This window comes from Rana temporaria, chromosome 1, assembly GCF_905171775.1.
Source record: "Rana temporaria chromosome 1, aRanTem1.1, whole genome shotgun sequence".
In the NCBI taxonomy this organism is placed as follows: domain Eukaryota; kingdom Metazoa; phylum Chordata; class Amphibia; order Anura; family Ranidae; genus Rana; species Rana temporaria.
This window is the reverse complement of record NC_053489.1, coordinates 442,766,292-442,781,006: the sequence shown is the minus strand read 5'-3', so window position 1 is coordinate 442,781,006 and position 14,715 is coordinate 442,766,292. Positions and strand designations below refer to the sequence as shown.

Here is a 14,715-nt window from a genome sequence, read left to right as displayed (position 1 = left end):
GAACATTGGCCTGCAGTACCTCATTTGGTCTGAGGTACGGGGGCACAGGAAACAAGCCAAAGTGTCCTCTTGCCTTTTCGGCAGTTTGTGGCGCTAAGGTGTAATGTTAAGCCTGAAAAAGTTTTTTTAATGTTATTGCTTTATTTCACCATAAGGTAAAAAAGGCATTCTTTCCTTATGATCTCTGAAATAGCTAGTTTACACATAATCCAGTGCAGTCATTGCATGCCAGACTCTGAAACAGTCCTTCTTGTGTACTTGCACATCATGCTATGAGATTCTGTCAGGTTTTAAAAGCCGTGTCCCTGCTGAGAAAATGTACTAGACTAAAGAATGTGTTATTATTGCTGTGCTCATATTGTGGGGATTTCTCCTCTTTTTGTTGTGTCTGACGTGACATCCATTTAATTTGGAATAAATGATAAGTGGGGAGATTTTCTGTAATTTGTTGTTTTTCCGATTTTCATTAAAATATTACAGGAAGTAAGAGGAAATTGCTCAAACAGCAGCAGTGGCAGGATTGTGTACAGTTATAGGTATGTGTAAATAGATTATATGGTCTGCTATGGTCGGCATTAGGGAACAATGATACAGAAGGATTACAGGTTACAAGGGCATTAACATGTTATACATGTTGTACACACAGGGGCAGACTGACCATTGGGACTCTCGGGCACTGCCCGAGGGCCCCATGCCACTAGGGTGCCCCATCAGGGTTGCCGCCAGGCTCAATAAAACCAGGGACAGTATGTAAAAATCTGTGTTTTTTTTACATCTGTCCCTGATATGTCCAAAACCGACATGCTTTTCATGTGAAAATCCTGAGATTTTAGCTGTCCTGCCTATGCAATGCCTCCTGGCGTGGTGGCCATCTGTAAGCCCGGGGGCCCCATAATCTTCTATAGCCCAGGGGCCCCATGAGTTGTCAGTCCACCCCTGTGTACACACGATCGGAATTTCCATTGGGATAAACTCAGATGGATTTTTCCAACAGAATTCCGTTCAAGCTGTCTTGCATACACACTGTCACACCAAATTCCGACCGTCAAGAACGCCGTGACCTACAACACTACGACGAGCCGAGAAAAATTAAGTTCAATGCTATCGAGCATGCGTTGACTTGATTCTGAGCATGCATTTTTTTGTGAACGCCCCGGATTCACAAAGCACTTGCGCCGACGTATCTCCAGATACGCCGCGTAAGTGCAAATATGCGCCGTCGTATCTGTGCGCCGGGCCCACAAAACTAAGATACGCCTAAAAAAAAGGCTTCATCACACTGACGTAACTTGCCTACGCCGGCGCATATTTACGCTGGACGCATTTGGCGCTCCCATTGATTTCCTATTCAAATATGCAAATGAGGGAGATACGGCGATTCACGAACGTACGTGCGCCTGACGCAGTGGGCGTAAAGTCATACGTCCGGCGTAAAGTTATGCCCCATAAAGGAGGTGTAACTCAGCAGCAGACATGCAAAGGTCTGCACCAGGGAACACAAGCCAGCGTATTTTACGTAGTTTACATTTGACGTGAATATGACTAGGCGTAGGTTACGTTCACACCGTAGGCATGGATCCGGCGTATCTTAGGCAGTTGTTCCGACATGATTGTGAGCATACGCACTGGGATGCGTCCACGGGACGGCGCATGCGCTGTTCGTTATATGTATCTGTCTGGCGCTCGGCCCATCATTTGCATGGGGTCACGCCTCATTTGCATGGCTCACGCCCACTTCCACTTACACCGACCTACGCCTTGGAAACCCAGCGCATTTTTGGGAGCATTGGCTTTGTGAATTCAATGCTTGCCTTTCTGCGATGCGTCGGCGTAGCGTACAGGAGATACGCTACGGTGGCATAAATGTGCGCCGCTGTCTGTGAATCCAGGCCAACATGTTCTCTTTCTAAGTACGTCGGAATTTACGAAGGAAAAATTCAGATGGGGCACGGTCGGAATATCCGATAAAAAAAATCTGACTTTTGTCATCGGAAATTCCGATCGTGTGTACGAGGCATTAGCTGCAGCCTTTATTGTATTTTGGAGTACTTTCCCTCGGAAACATTGGGCTGTGAAAATCCGAAATCCATCACATTTTTATTATGAAAGGATAACTTCTGTTCTCAGGTCATAAAAAAAATAAAAAAATAAAAAGAACACCTCACCTCTGGTCTTCTGTAACTTTTCTTCTCAATAAATTCTTTAAAAGCAGTAGTTCCATGAAGCTGCAGCAATTCTTCATCCTAAAATGAAATAAACCAATTGCTAAAAAAAAAACAAAATTTTTTGAAGCACAATCTTCATTTAGTAACGGCACAACAAGACTACACAACAATAAAAAAAAATAGGATTTTTTATACTCACCGTAAAATCCTTTTCTCTTATCGTCCATGGACGGACACAGCTCCTTAAATCTTGACAAGTGGGTTATGTTCCCTGTTTACAGGAGAGGACTAGGCAGAAACATACTAGATAATTAAATACATGTTACATTAAGTAACATGTATTGTTGAACAGCCCCGCCCAGGGGGCGGTCCCTCTAGACCTAACCCTCCTCCGTGCAGTATGCAGCCTCAGTTCGTAACAAGCAGTACAAACCTAAAAGGAGGGGTGGGTGCTGTGTCCTTCCATGGACTCAGAAAAAAAGGATTTTACGGTGAGTACAAAAAATCCTATTTTCTCTTATTGTCCGTGGACGAACACAGCTCCTTAAATCTTGACAAGTGGGACGTCCCCAAGCAGTGTTAAAAAACGAGGGGTGGGAACAACATCAGTAAAATCAATTGTAACTTCACCCCAAAACAAGCAGAGCTCCTCAACGGAGGAGGCGCAACTTTAAACAGCCGCCTGCAAAACCTAGCAGCCGAAAGAAGCATCAGAAGATGCACTCACAGCAACCATGTAAATTCTGGAAAAAGCGTGAACGGACGACCAAGTTGCCGCCTCGCACACCTGTGAGACCGACGCATGAAGACGGAACAAACCCAGGAAGCACCAATTGCCCTGGTCGAAAGTGACCGAAAGGGGGGACCCACCCCCTAGGAGCATAGGGCTGTATGACGGTCTGCCTGATCCACCAAGAAATGTTGGTCGACGAGACCGCCAGGCCTTTTTGTGGACCAGACACCGACACAAAAGAGTCAGATCTCCGAAACTGAGCCGTAGCAGGCAGGAACACCCGCAAGGCACTACCACGTCCAAAGTATGTAGCACAACCTCCTTAAGATGCGCCGGCCGAGGAAGCAAGGATGGAAGTACAATGTCCTCGTTAAGGTGAAATGAACTAAACCACCTGAACGGAAGAAGGGAAGGTCGCGAGCGCACCACCACCTAATCCTTATGAAGGATCAAGCATGGCGGCTTGCAAGACAAGACCGCCAACTCAGAAACCCTTCTAACAGAGGTAAAGGCCACTAAAGGGGCCACCTTCTGAGATAGTGTCAAGACAAAAATCTCTTCCAAAAGGAAGGTTCCTGAAGAACCGAGAGCACCAGAGTCAAAACTCATGGGGGAAGACGTGGGCCAAGAGGGGAAAGTATATGACAAACCCCCTGCACAAAAAGGTACCCACCAGGGAACGGGCCGCAAAAAAACACTGAAAGAACACAGCCAAGGCTGAAATCTGCCCCAAACGGTGCTTTAAGCCAATGTTTAGATCCACTCCAAGCTGTAAAAACAGCAGGACCCTGTACACCGAGTACGTCCGTGGATGTCACTCCATCTCTTCGCACCAAGAGATGTAGGCCTTCCAGGTGCGACGGTAGATCCTCCGGAAGAAGGCTACCGTGCCCTCAGCATGGTTAAGATGACCGAGTCGTACAGACCCCGGTCTCTTAAAGTCTGGCTTCCAATAGCCATGTTGAGCAAGTCAGTGCCTGTACAACAGGAGGAAGTATGGGACCTCGGGACAGAAGGACCCCCGCCCTGGCAACCACCAGGGTACCTCCGCTACCAGGCGCCCGATATCGGTGTACCAAGGACGCTGAGGCCAATCTGGAGCGATTAGAATCATCGGGATCCCCTCAGCCTCCACTCTGTGGAGCAGCCGAGGAAGCAACTACGATAGAGGAAAGGCATAAAGCCGCCGATACAGACCTCACAGGGCCACCAGCGCGACTGACGTGTCTGTACAAGATCACTAGACCCGGCCACTAACTTTGATGCCCTTGCAGTGGAGACGAGCGGCCAGGAGATACCCTGTGAGACTCACCTCCTGCAAGGGAGCCGAAACACCCCCAAGCACAAAGTCCAGTCGCCCTGGTCCAGCTCCCTGCGACTCCAGTAGTCCGCCTGCTGGTATACTTGATGGCAGACCAAAGCCATGGCCGTGGCGTTGGGTGGCTGAATTCAGATCGGACGACCTTGCAACCTCCTCGACCACGAGGGGAAGCATAGCCTGATCTCCCAAAATAGCAGGACAATGAACGGTAGACAGGGTCCACAGTACTTCAGGGAGGTGTGGCCGTAAGCCCACGCAAGTCCAGCGACACAGGGCTGACTGGACCCCCCAGGTGCCCCCACAACCCGTGAGGTTGGCGTCCGTCGTAAACACTGACCACTGGAAGGAAGAAACAATTTCCCGGACCGAAGAGTCTGGGATCTCTGTCACCAACTCAGAAAGACTCTGACTAGGTGGCGCACCAGAATCTGATGAGTTCCGAAAGAAGAGATCTTTACCACCTGGACAGTATTTCCCCTGGAAAACCAGAGTGTGGAACTGGGCATACTGTACCGCCTCGAAGGAGGCTACCCACAGGCCCCAGACCTGCATACACCCAGAGAGAAGACCGATTGCGTGATGCCAATACCTTCACTGTAGACTGAAGAGTCTGCAATTTCTCCAGGGGAAAAAGGACCTTCGCCACCGAGGAGTCCGGATCAACTCTAGATACTCCAACGCTGAGTCGGAACCAAGACCGACTCCAAAAGTTTAACACCCACCCGAATAATCGGAGGGTCTGAATGGCTATAAACACATCCACTAGGTCTGAGACAGAAGCTGCTCTCAGAAGAAAGTCATCTAAGTAGCCCATGAGGCAAAGCCTCGCTGTCCCACAAAGTTAGGATAAGTGCGAGCTCCTAGGTGAAAACCCTTGGTGCTGACGCCAGATCAAAAGGGAGGGCCACAGACTAACAGAGGCTCTCCCCCATCACAAAGCACAGAAACCTCTGTGACCTGTGCAAAACGGGACATGCATGTATGCGTCCCTGATGTCCAAGGACGCCAGAAAGTCCCCCGGATGGAGCACAGCTACCACCGAACGAATGGATTCCATGCGGAACTACCCGACGCTCACAAAGGTATTCAGGACCTGAGGCCCATAGAAAACCTCGTCCTGCAGGAAAGGTAAAATTACCCCGCAGCTCAGCAAGTCCCACACTGCCCAAGGCAGACCGATGAGCCGGAAGAGGAAGACACAAGAAAAGAACTCTGTTCTGTGGATAGGAGGAAACCCTATCTAGTACTCTGAAGAGACCACCTCACAGACCCAGGGAGGTTCACCGAATTGTAAACCTACCAGCCGCCCCCCCACCTAGAGACGGGGAGGGAAAGCTACATACAATGGCGGGATTTGGGTGTCGGTTGTGATCGGCTTACGCACCCAGGGACGGATTAGTCCCCCAGCTGAGCCTTTGTCGGCCTGGGAGGGTTGCCCTTTAATAATACATACACATAGGGGCAGATTCAGATAGAGATACGCCGGCGGATCTCCTGATCCGCCGTCGTATCTGTGAGACCCGACGGTCGGATCTGTGAGATCCCACCGTCGGAGCTATGCGACTGATTCATAAGAATCAGTTCCGCATAGATCTTCCTTGGATCCGACTGGTGTAAGTGACTTACACCAGTCGAATCCTAGGCTGTAATCTCCCGCCGGCCGCTAGGTGTCGTCGCGATTTTTTACCCGTCGCATATGCAAATGAGGAAAACCGCCGATTCACGTCCGTACCCTCGCCCGTCGCTCGTTTTCTACGTCGTTTGCGTTCGGGTTTTTCCGGCGGATAGCTACCCCTGCTTCTATGAGGGGTAGCTAATGTTAAGTATGGCCGACGTTCCCGCGCCGATTTTTAAATTTTCTACGTCGTTTGCGTACCGCGATCGGGAATACCGATGGCCGCAAACGACGTACCCGCCGCAAACAATGACGTCGTAGCGACGTCATTTGGAGCATGCGCACTGGGCTTTTTCGCCCCGGCGCATGCGCAGTTAAATCGGCGCGGGAACGCGCCTGATTTAAATTGTACACTCCCCCTAGCCGCGGAATTTGCATTCCGCCGGGGGGAGTTAGGATCCGACGGTGCAGTTTGCGAGGTAAGTGCTTTATGAATCATGCACTTGCCTCGCTAAATTGCACCGGCGGATCGTAAACCAGGTAGATCTAGCGGATCTAAAGATCCGCAGATCTATCTGAATCTGCCCCAAAGTGTGTATGTATTATATGTAGGTGTATGCACACATGTCTTTGGAGGGTGGGAGGAAACCGGAATACCCAGAGGAAACCCACGCAGACACAGGGAGCGACAATGCAAGCTCCAGGCAGATTGGTGTCAGTGTCCGGATTTGAACCAATGACGCTCTTGCTGCCAAGTAATGGAGTTACCACTCCACCACCGTGTGCATAAAACCATCTCTGAAACAGAAGCCCTGGATAACAAGGGCGCGGCATTCAATGAAGCATCACAGACCTATACAAGGCCCTGGACCAGCTGGTCCGCTAGCCTAATAACTTTGGGGGAGAGTCGGAGCTCCTCCACTGTCTGGTGCAAAATGCTCACTCCGTGAGTGACTGAGACCCCAGATTAGTGGCCACAATAGGCCGCAAGTCAGACCCCAGCATGGTAAACATGGAACGGGTCAGTACTTCGGATCTTCTATCAGTCAGATCCATACAAGCGGGGGTTCCCGCAATAGGGAGAGTGGTCACCTATACATGACACCCGGAGGGTCCACCACCGGAGAAGAAGCCCACCTTTTGAAAAGGCTCTCCTCAAAGGGGCACTGAACCGCCCGACAGTGAGGGACTACAAAAGCCCTCAGCGGCTTTTCTCATTCCGCATCTTAGAAATTATCAAAGAAGGGCACAGAAGGAAAAAACCTACACAGACCGGTCTGATTTGTGTGATCCAAAAAAGACAGAGCCCTCAGCGGAAACCCAGCTGCACTTTCCAGCTTAAGAGTGTCCCTTGCAGCAGTGAGAAGTGCACCCATAAATGCCTTATCCTGATTTTTTTTTTTTTCTACTGCCCAGGTACCTGGTCCATGGCTCCATAACAGAGCATTCCCCAGGGGATAACGGGGGAAGGAGGCATTCTTTTACCGCCCGTCCGCAGTCCACCCCCACCCTGGCACAAACATGTCCAGGACTAACAATAAAACCTCTGTAGGAATCCCAGGTGCTAACACCTGCTGCCACAGACCTATACAAGGCCCTGGACCAGCTGGTCTGCTAGCCTAATAACTTCGGGAGAGAGTCGGAGCTCCTCCACTGTCTGGTGCAAAAGGGGAAGGACCCAGATACTGACTCCAAATATTAATAATATTTACATAGTGTGTATGTATAATATGCACACCTGTCCTTACAAATAAACAGAAGCTCCTAGAGCCCTATTCAGGGCCTCTCACCCACTTGCTGCGCTGACCAGGGGTACCCAGGGTACTCACCTCAGGAGGAGACTGCCCATCGCTGCCATCCGCTCTTAGCACACAGCGTGTGAGAGGAAAAGAACCGTGAGGTAACTGTGCAGCTTCTGCAGGGACCTGTGTGAGCCATATACAGCACTAGGGGTCAGGACTACTCCAAGATGGCTGCCGAGCATTCAGAACGCTGCCACAGGAAAATGGCCGACCGCAATGTAAGCTACGCCATAGCGCGGCTACGACAAAATGGCCGGCAATGGGAGTTTTCTATGTAATTGAATAACCTCCCAAAAAATTGCGCCAGCGCCGGCCAAATGGTGGCAAAATGCCGCGTTTAAACAGGAAAAGCCTCCTAGGGCTTTTTAACATGGAAAAAACCCTCACAGGAAAGCCCCATACAAAAAAGAAAAAACACAGGCCAGATAACACAGTCCCCTCAGGAAGCCCCCCGACACCGGCAATGTTAGCAATGCAGCAAAGGGAAAGGAGGAGGGAAGGGAGGAGAAGAGGACCCCCGAACACCAGGAATGCCCAGCCATACCAACCCACCGAAGCGAGAGGGACTGTACTTACCCGTCCGAGCAAGGACCCGCTGACGCATTCCTGACAGAATTACAACCGCAATGGAGGTAGCTGTCGGCTCGGTCCACTGTGAGTGAGACAACACCACAGCCCAGTCATATGTGGACCTCGGAGCAAAGCTCACCGGTCACCCCAGGAGTCATGGGGTATTGCGTGGCAGACCAAGCCTCTTTGCAAAGGTGTGCCCACGCTTGCTGGTCGGCCTGAGTAGACTACAAGGATCTATATTATCCAGCCTGTCTCTCAGCCAACAGTTGAAAGAAGATTCTTCAAGAAAAAGTAAAATAAAATAAAATTTCTCCTCAGGGCGCTGGGCCCAAAGGGAGCCATATGTCCTTCTCCTTGCTAGGCAGAACGAAACTGAGGCTGCATACTGCAGGGAGGAGGGTTATGTCTAGAGGGACCGCCCCCTGGGCGGGGCTGTTCAACTCCGTTAATGTAACATGTATTTAATTATTTAACATGTTTCTGCCTAGTCCTCTCCTGTAAACAGGGAACATAACCCACTTGTCAAGATTTAAGGAGCTGTGTCCGTCCATGGATGATAAGAGAAAATACGTTTCTGTACAGTTCCTGTCTCCACTTTAAAAAAAGAATCTTATTTATCTTTGTCAATCTAACATCCCAAAATGCACTGGTAGGGTGCTGTATGCTGCAAAAGTTGACCTGCCCATATGGATCTGTGTTGTCATCATTACTGCCAAGTGAACCCAGAACATTGAATATCTAAACTTTACACACATTAATATTTGCAAAATTACACTTCTTCATCTCAGGTCTGTTTTGATCAAGCATCACATGAGTGTAATGATTGGGATTCTTATTTATGCAAGATACCTTTTGACTGAGCTTGGTTTTTGAGTGAATGCCGTTTTCATTATTTTCCAATGCTGGGTCTTTTAATGGTTCATTGGCTTTAAGTTCCTTCCACATTTTAGGATCCAGGTACCAAGCCCCATATCTAGATTTCACCCAGCTTGGGTTGTACGTGGTCTCCTGAGAAATAAAAGAAGTCAGAATCATGTCTTATTCCTTTACATGTGTAAGGCAGACACAAAAATAGAACAAGAATGTATCCAAACCCAAGAACATAAACATATATTGCAGCTTACCAACCCTTAGGCCTCGTACACACGGCCGAGGAACTCGACGTGCTAAACACGTCGAGTTCCTCGGCGAGTTCAGCCCTGAAGCCGCGAGGAGCTCGGCGGGACGAGAGCTCCCATAGAACAACGATAAAATAGAGAACATGTTCTCTATTTTCTCGACGAGTTCCTCGGCGGCTCCATCGGGCTGAAAGTGTACACACGACAGAGTTTCTCGGCAGAATCCGGCTCTGACCGAGTTTCTCGCCGAATTCTGCCGAGAAACTCTGTAGTGTGTACGAGGCCTTAGATGTGGTGGCTGCATTAGATTTTAGGCTTTTTCCCCCCTCTTTTTCAACAGGTGATCTGGCAAGTAACACACTTCCTATTCTAGTGTGGCTCCATCTATGGAGGAGTAACAGACCCTTGGACAGCAGTATTTTATGGAGAATAATGTGTGATGCCTTGTACACACAACCGGTTTTCCTGTCTGGAAAAATGCCATGAGAGTTTTTGGCCAGGAAAACCGGCCGTGTATATACTCCATCGCAGTTTTCCCGACGAGAAAACTGGCGAGAAAAAAAAAAAAAAAAAAAAAAAAAAGAGAACAATCTTTATCTTTTCCCGTCGGGATTCCGGGCTGACTTTTTCCCGTTGGGAAAACTGGTCGTGCGTTACCTTTCCTGAGGGGAAAAAAATGCGCATGCTCATCAAGTATGAGACGGGAGCGCTCTTTCTGCATTCGTAATGGAGATATCACATTCGTCACGCTGCAAATTATTGCATCGTTTAATGCAGCGCATGGAAAGCACAAATCGTCTCTCACCAAAACTATTACTAACACAAGGATCAGCAAAAGCAGCCCAAAGGGTGGCGCCGCTTGAATGGAAGGACAAGGACAAGGACATCTCTTTTTTTGGGCTGGTTGGCGCACATTGTTCCGGAGGGAATAACCAGGAAGTGAATGTGTGCTAGAAACATGTGCTTGGGAGGGGCTACTATGTTGAAAGGATTGGGTGGTACAAGGGTCAAAAAGCTGCTTGTGCTTACAAAAAGTCGTACTGAAAATCGTGTCTATATTATTCAGGTACGATTTGCATGCCACTTGAGGGCTTAACATTGAGGTCTATGGACATCAACTTGCATGGAAGTTGGACCAAAGTAGTGCAGGGACTACTTTGAAGTCAGCACGACTTAAAGTTGTGCCAATATGAATGAAAGTAATTAAAACTCATGTCATGCGATTTTGCAGTCCAAAATCGTGGGACAAGTCGTATAAGTGTGAAAGGGGACTTAGGCCCCATACACACGGGAGGATTTATCCGCGGATACGGTCCAGCAGACCGTTTCCACGGATAAATCCTCTCGAGGATTTCCGCGGATTTCCATGCGATGGAGTGTACTCACCATCGAATCGAAATCCGCGCCGAAATCCTCTGGCGATGACGTGTCGCGCCGTCGCCGCGATTATGACGCGGCGACGTGTGCGACGCTGTCATATAAGGAATTCCACGCATGCGTCGAATCATTACGACGCATGCGGGGGATCCCTTCGGACGGATGGATCCGGTGAGTCTGTACAGACCAGCGGATCCATCCGTTGGGATGGATTCCAGCGGATAGATTTGTTTAGCATGTCAGCAAATATTTATCCGCTGGAAATCCATCCCAGAGGATAAATATCCGCGGAAACAGATCCGCTGGAGTGTACACACCATAGGATCTATCCGCTAAAACCCATTCGCTGGGATTTTTCAGCGGATGGATTCTATCGTGTGTATGGGGCCTTATGCCGCGTACACACCATCACTTTATGTGATGAAAAAAAACGACATTTTCTGTGAAGTAAAAAATGACGTTTTTGAAACTTCAATTTTAAAAGACGAAGTTGCCTACACACCATCGTTTTTCTCACAATGTTCTTGCAAAGTGAGGTTACGTTCACCACGTTTTTCCATTGAAGCTTGCTTCATAAGTAGCTTCTGGGCATGCGCGGGTGAAAAAACGTCGTTTTAAACGACGTTTTTGCTACACACGGTCAATTTCTGTGAAGTAAAAGTTGACGTTTTGAAAAACGACACATAAAATTGAAGCATGCTTCAATTTTTTTTTGGTCGTTTTTTAGAAGACATAAAACGACGTTTTCCCCCGCACACAGTCAATTAAAGTGACGTTTTTAAAAACGTCATTTTTTTTCATCACATAAAGTGATGGTGTGTACGGGGCATTAGAGTTGTGCTGTTTACAAAAGACTACTGAAAACAGAGCAGCATGGACCCCATACATACATACATACATACATAAAGGGCAAGACTGCGTTTATGAGCCCCGGATTTCCTGTTTCTGGCATACATTTGAAACCTTGATCCTACCGTACGCTCTCTTATCCATGTAGGTGTCTTTGTCATTTCTTGTCGAGGCGAAACACCCACAGACATTCTCAATTCTGCAGGTACATTGTTCAGCTCTACCACGTGGATCGGAACGCTGAGAGTAGGCTTGGTGTCATATCCACTGGCAAAAAGGCTGAAGATTGTGGCTTCATTGACACTGCAGTTTTCTCCTCCCTGATAGGAATACAAATGTTAGTTTTACCCAATATTTTTTAGCTAAAAGATAAGTAGTTAAAGCAATATTGAACCCTTACAGTAGCATTTGTTTAGCTTAAAGGATCACTAAAGGAATTTTTTTTTTTAGCTAAATAGCTTCCTTTACCTTACTGCAGTACTGGTTTCATGTCCTTATTGAAAATACACAGTCCCCAGGAAACTATTTAGTAAAAGTCTTACCCCAGCACTGGCCGTTTACAACTTTCACTGCAGCTTACTCTTGCCTTCTCAGTGCCGCTTTCCTGAACTTCCCGTCCTCACAGGAAAGGGTTAATAGTGGACAATGCAGTCTATAATCAGTCTCTTTGTTTGGATAAAGGACAGTGGAGGAGTGGAGAGGTGCTGAAGATTGCCTTGCCATCCTAGGATATGGGGCTGTGTATTTCTATTGCTGCATAAAGTGTAGGAAGTAAAAACTCTAGTCTCTGCATACAAGGGTGGCTCCATAGAATACTGCAAGAGAAAGTAGCCACCCTGAAACAGAAAAACTAGAACAGCAGTCATGGCACCAGTTTAAACTGGAACTTGACGAGGATTAAAAGATCTAGAAACTTGTAGGCAGGTGCAGCCTACTTTTGCATTGCAGGTGGTGCTTTTCAGCTTAGGCACTGCAGCTGGAGAGGAAGTCAGTATGAACATGGTTCCTCTATGGTTTCCTGGGTCACTGGGGAAGCTATCCTATTGAATTCTGCCGCCCAATGTGACTCTGACAGCCATCTTGGGTCAGGCAGAGCCCTTTTAAGGACCTGGCTCCAAGGTTTGGCACTAATTTTTGAGAGTTTTTAGAGTAGGGACAGGTACTCTGCCTAGCAAGGACAGAACTAGCAGCAGGGAAAGGTTCCCGACGAGAAGGGAAAGCGTTTGGCTCACAATTTCTCTGGACATCTGCCTGCTTGGGCACAAGGCTAGGCTGCATTCTAACCCTCTGCACAGATGCTGTCAGATCAGCTAAATCCTGCTCTCTTTCTCTGCTGTTGGAACTGCCTCTGCATTATTTCAATGCAAGTTCTTTCATTGCACTAGGACTGAGTGTATCAATGCCATTGCACTGCTCTGCACCCCACCTACACTTGGAGGCAGTCTGCAGGATATATCCCTTGCTGCGGGTGCAAAGGAGGATCAGGCTTCAGCATGGCGTCGCTAGGATAGGTCTTAGCCCTAATACCGAAAATCAATGGCTCTAACATTCCCTTGGCAGAGTGGGAGGAGAGACTGGAGAGTGCCAAGTGCCTGTATTAGGTTCCAGCCTGGCTCATGGCGGAGCTGGCTATTAACGCCCTAGAGGTTGATGCCCATTACCACTAATCTTAAAGGATTCCACTTTAAATGTGGTGGCTGCGTTCATTTATTTTTATTTTTTAGGCTTTTTTCTTTTACTTTCATCTGATGATCTGATCCCTTTATGTTTTATGGTGTCTCCACTCCAGTACAGGAGCAGCCGAGACGCCTTTGGACAATAGCACTGTCATTCTGGGGGGAGGGTAGTGTTAAATGAGCTAGCAAATTTAGATAGACCTAACCAACAAATTAAAGTCAAACTCCAGGTAACACTTTTTAAGCAGTAAAAGCAATTTTTTTTTTCCCCTTTTGGAATAAAGGTTTTACATAAATAAATATAAGCTGACCATTGTAAGTTCCCCTGTCAGTGTTAAACAGTTTGTCTCTTCCCTCTAACTGCCACTTTTTCTGGACAGCTTGGTCTGTTAGTTGATAAATAACAGGTTAAAATTGAGTTAAAAAAAATAAAAAAGGAAACGAATGCAGCCACCACAAAGAATCTGTAAGCTGTTGTACACCTGTGTGTGTGTGTGTGTATACATATATACAGTATATACCAGCCCTCAAAATTTACACTCGCCACTCGCATTTTGCGAGTAAATTTTGAGGGCTGGCGAGTGTCTGGCTGGCTGCTTGGGAGCAGGGGGGTCAAGCGAGGAGAGGAGGAGCCGCCGCCGCCGCGGCGTTCAACCCGCGGGGTACATTACAGCTTTCAATTCAATAGATGTGTTCCCCGCCGCGCGCGGCTTATACAGCCCCTCCCCTCCGGGAAACTGATATGCAGATCACCCATCCCAGGATTGGATGGGTGATCTGTCTATCAAAGTTTCCCGGACAAGAGGGGAGGGGCTGTATAAGACACGCGCTGCGGGGAACACACAGCTGTTGAATTGAAAGCTGTAATGTTCCCCGTGGCGGCGGCTCCTCCTCTCCTACCCAGCACAGGTAGGATGCAGGGGGGGGGAGAGAACTCTGGCTGCAATGTGTATGTGGGTGAGGGGGGAACTCTGGCTGCAATGTGGGTGAGGGGGAGAGAACTCTGGCTGCAATGTGGGAGGACTAAATATATATATATATATATATATATATATATATATATATATATATATATATATATATATATATATACACACAGAGTTTTTTTTCTCAGAAAATAGGTACAGGAACTCAACCACGGCCCCGTTCAGATTCCACAAACAGTAGAAGGGTCTTAAAGGGGCTTTAAATACCAGGATTGCATTACATACAGAATGCAGAGTTCAGGGGGTTACACACAGAGTGCAGAGCTGTCACCTGCAAACACAGAAACCAGACTTCTGTCTTTACAAGTAATTGTGGTGAGCAGGCAACAAAGAGGTGGTGGAACTGAGTTCCCCCAAGTTCCCCCTGAAAAAAAGCCCTATATATATATATATATATATATATATATATATATATATATATATATATATAATTAGAGCTGCACGATTTTCAAAACAGCATGTCACGATTCTTTCTAACAAGTGCAGAGAGTTCTGAGGCC

At 47.8% G+C, this 14,715-nt stretch overlaps 1 protein-coding gene across 2 annotated transcripts in view; it reads right to left on the bottom strand.

Moving 5' to 3' along the window:
• LOC120915913 (protein FAM47E-like) overlaps positions 1 to 14,715 on the bottom strand; it is a 46,033-nt gene that overhangs the window by 3,879 nt on the left and 27,439 nt on the right. For both annotated transcript variants that reach the window (XM_040326752.1, XM_040326761.1), the window contains exons 6-8: positions 11,679 to 11,873; positions 9,059 to 9,217; positions 2,166 to 2,243 (exon numbers count right to left, since the gene is read on the bottom strand). In XM_040326752.1, the coding sequence (XP_040182686.1) occupies positions 2,166 to 2,243; positions 9,059 to 9,217; positions 11,679 to 11,873 (432 nt within the window). The remainder of the gene's footprint in view (positions 1 to 2,165; positions 2,244 to 9,058; positions 9,218 to 11,678; positions 11,874 to 14,715) is intronic.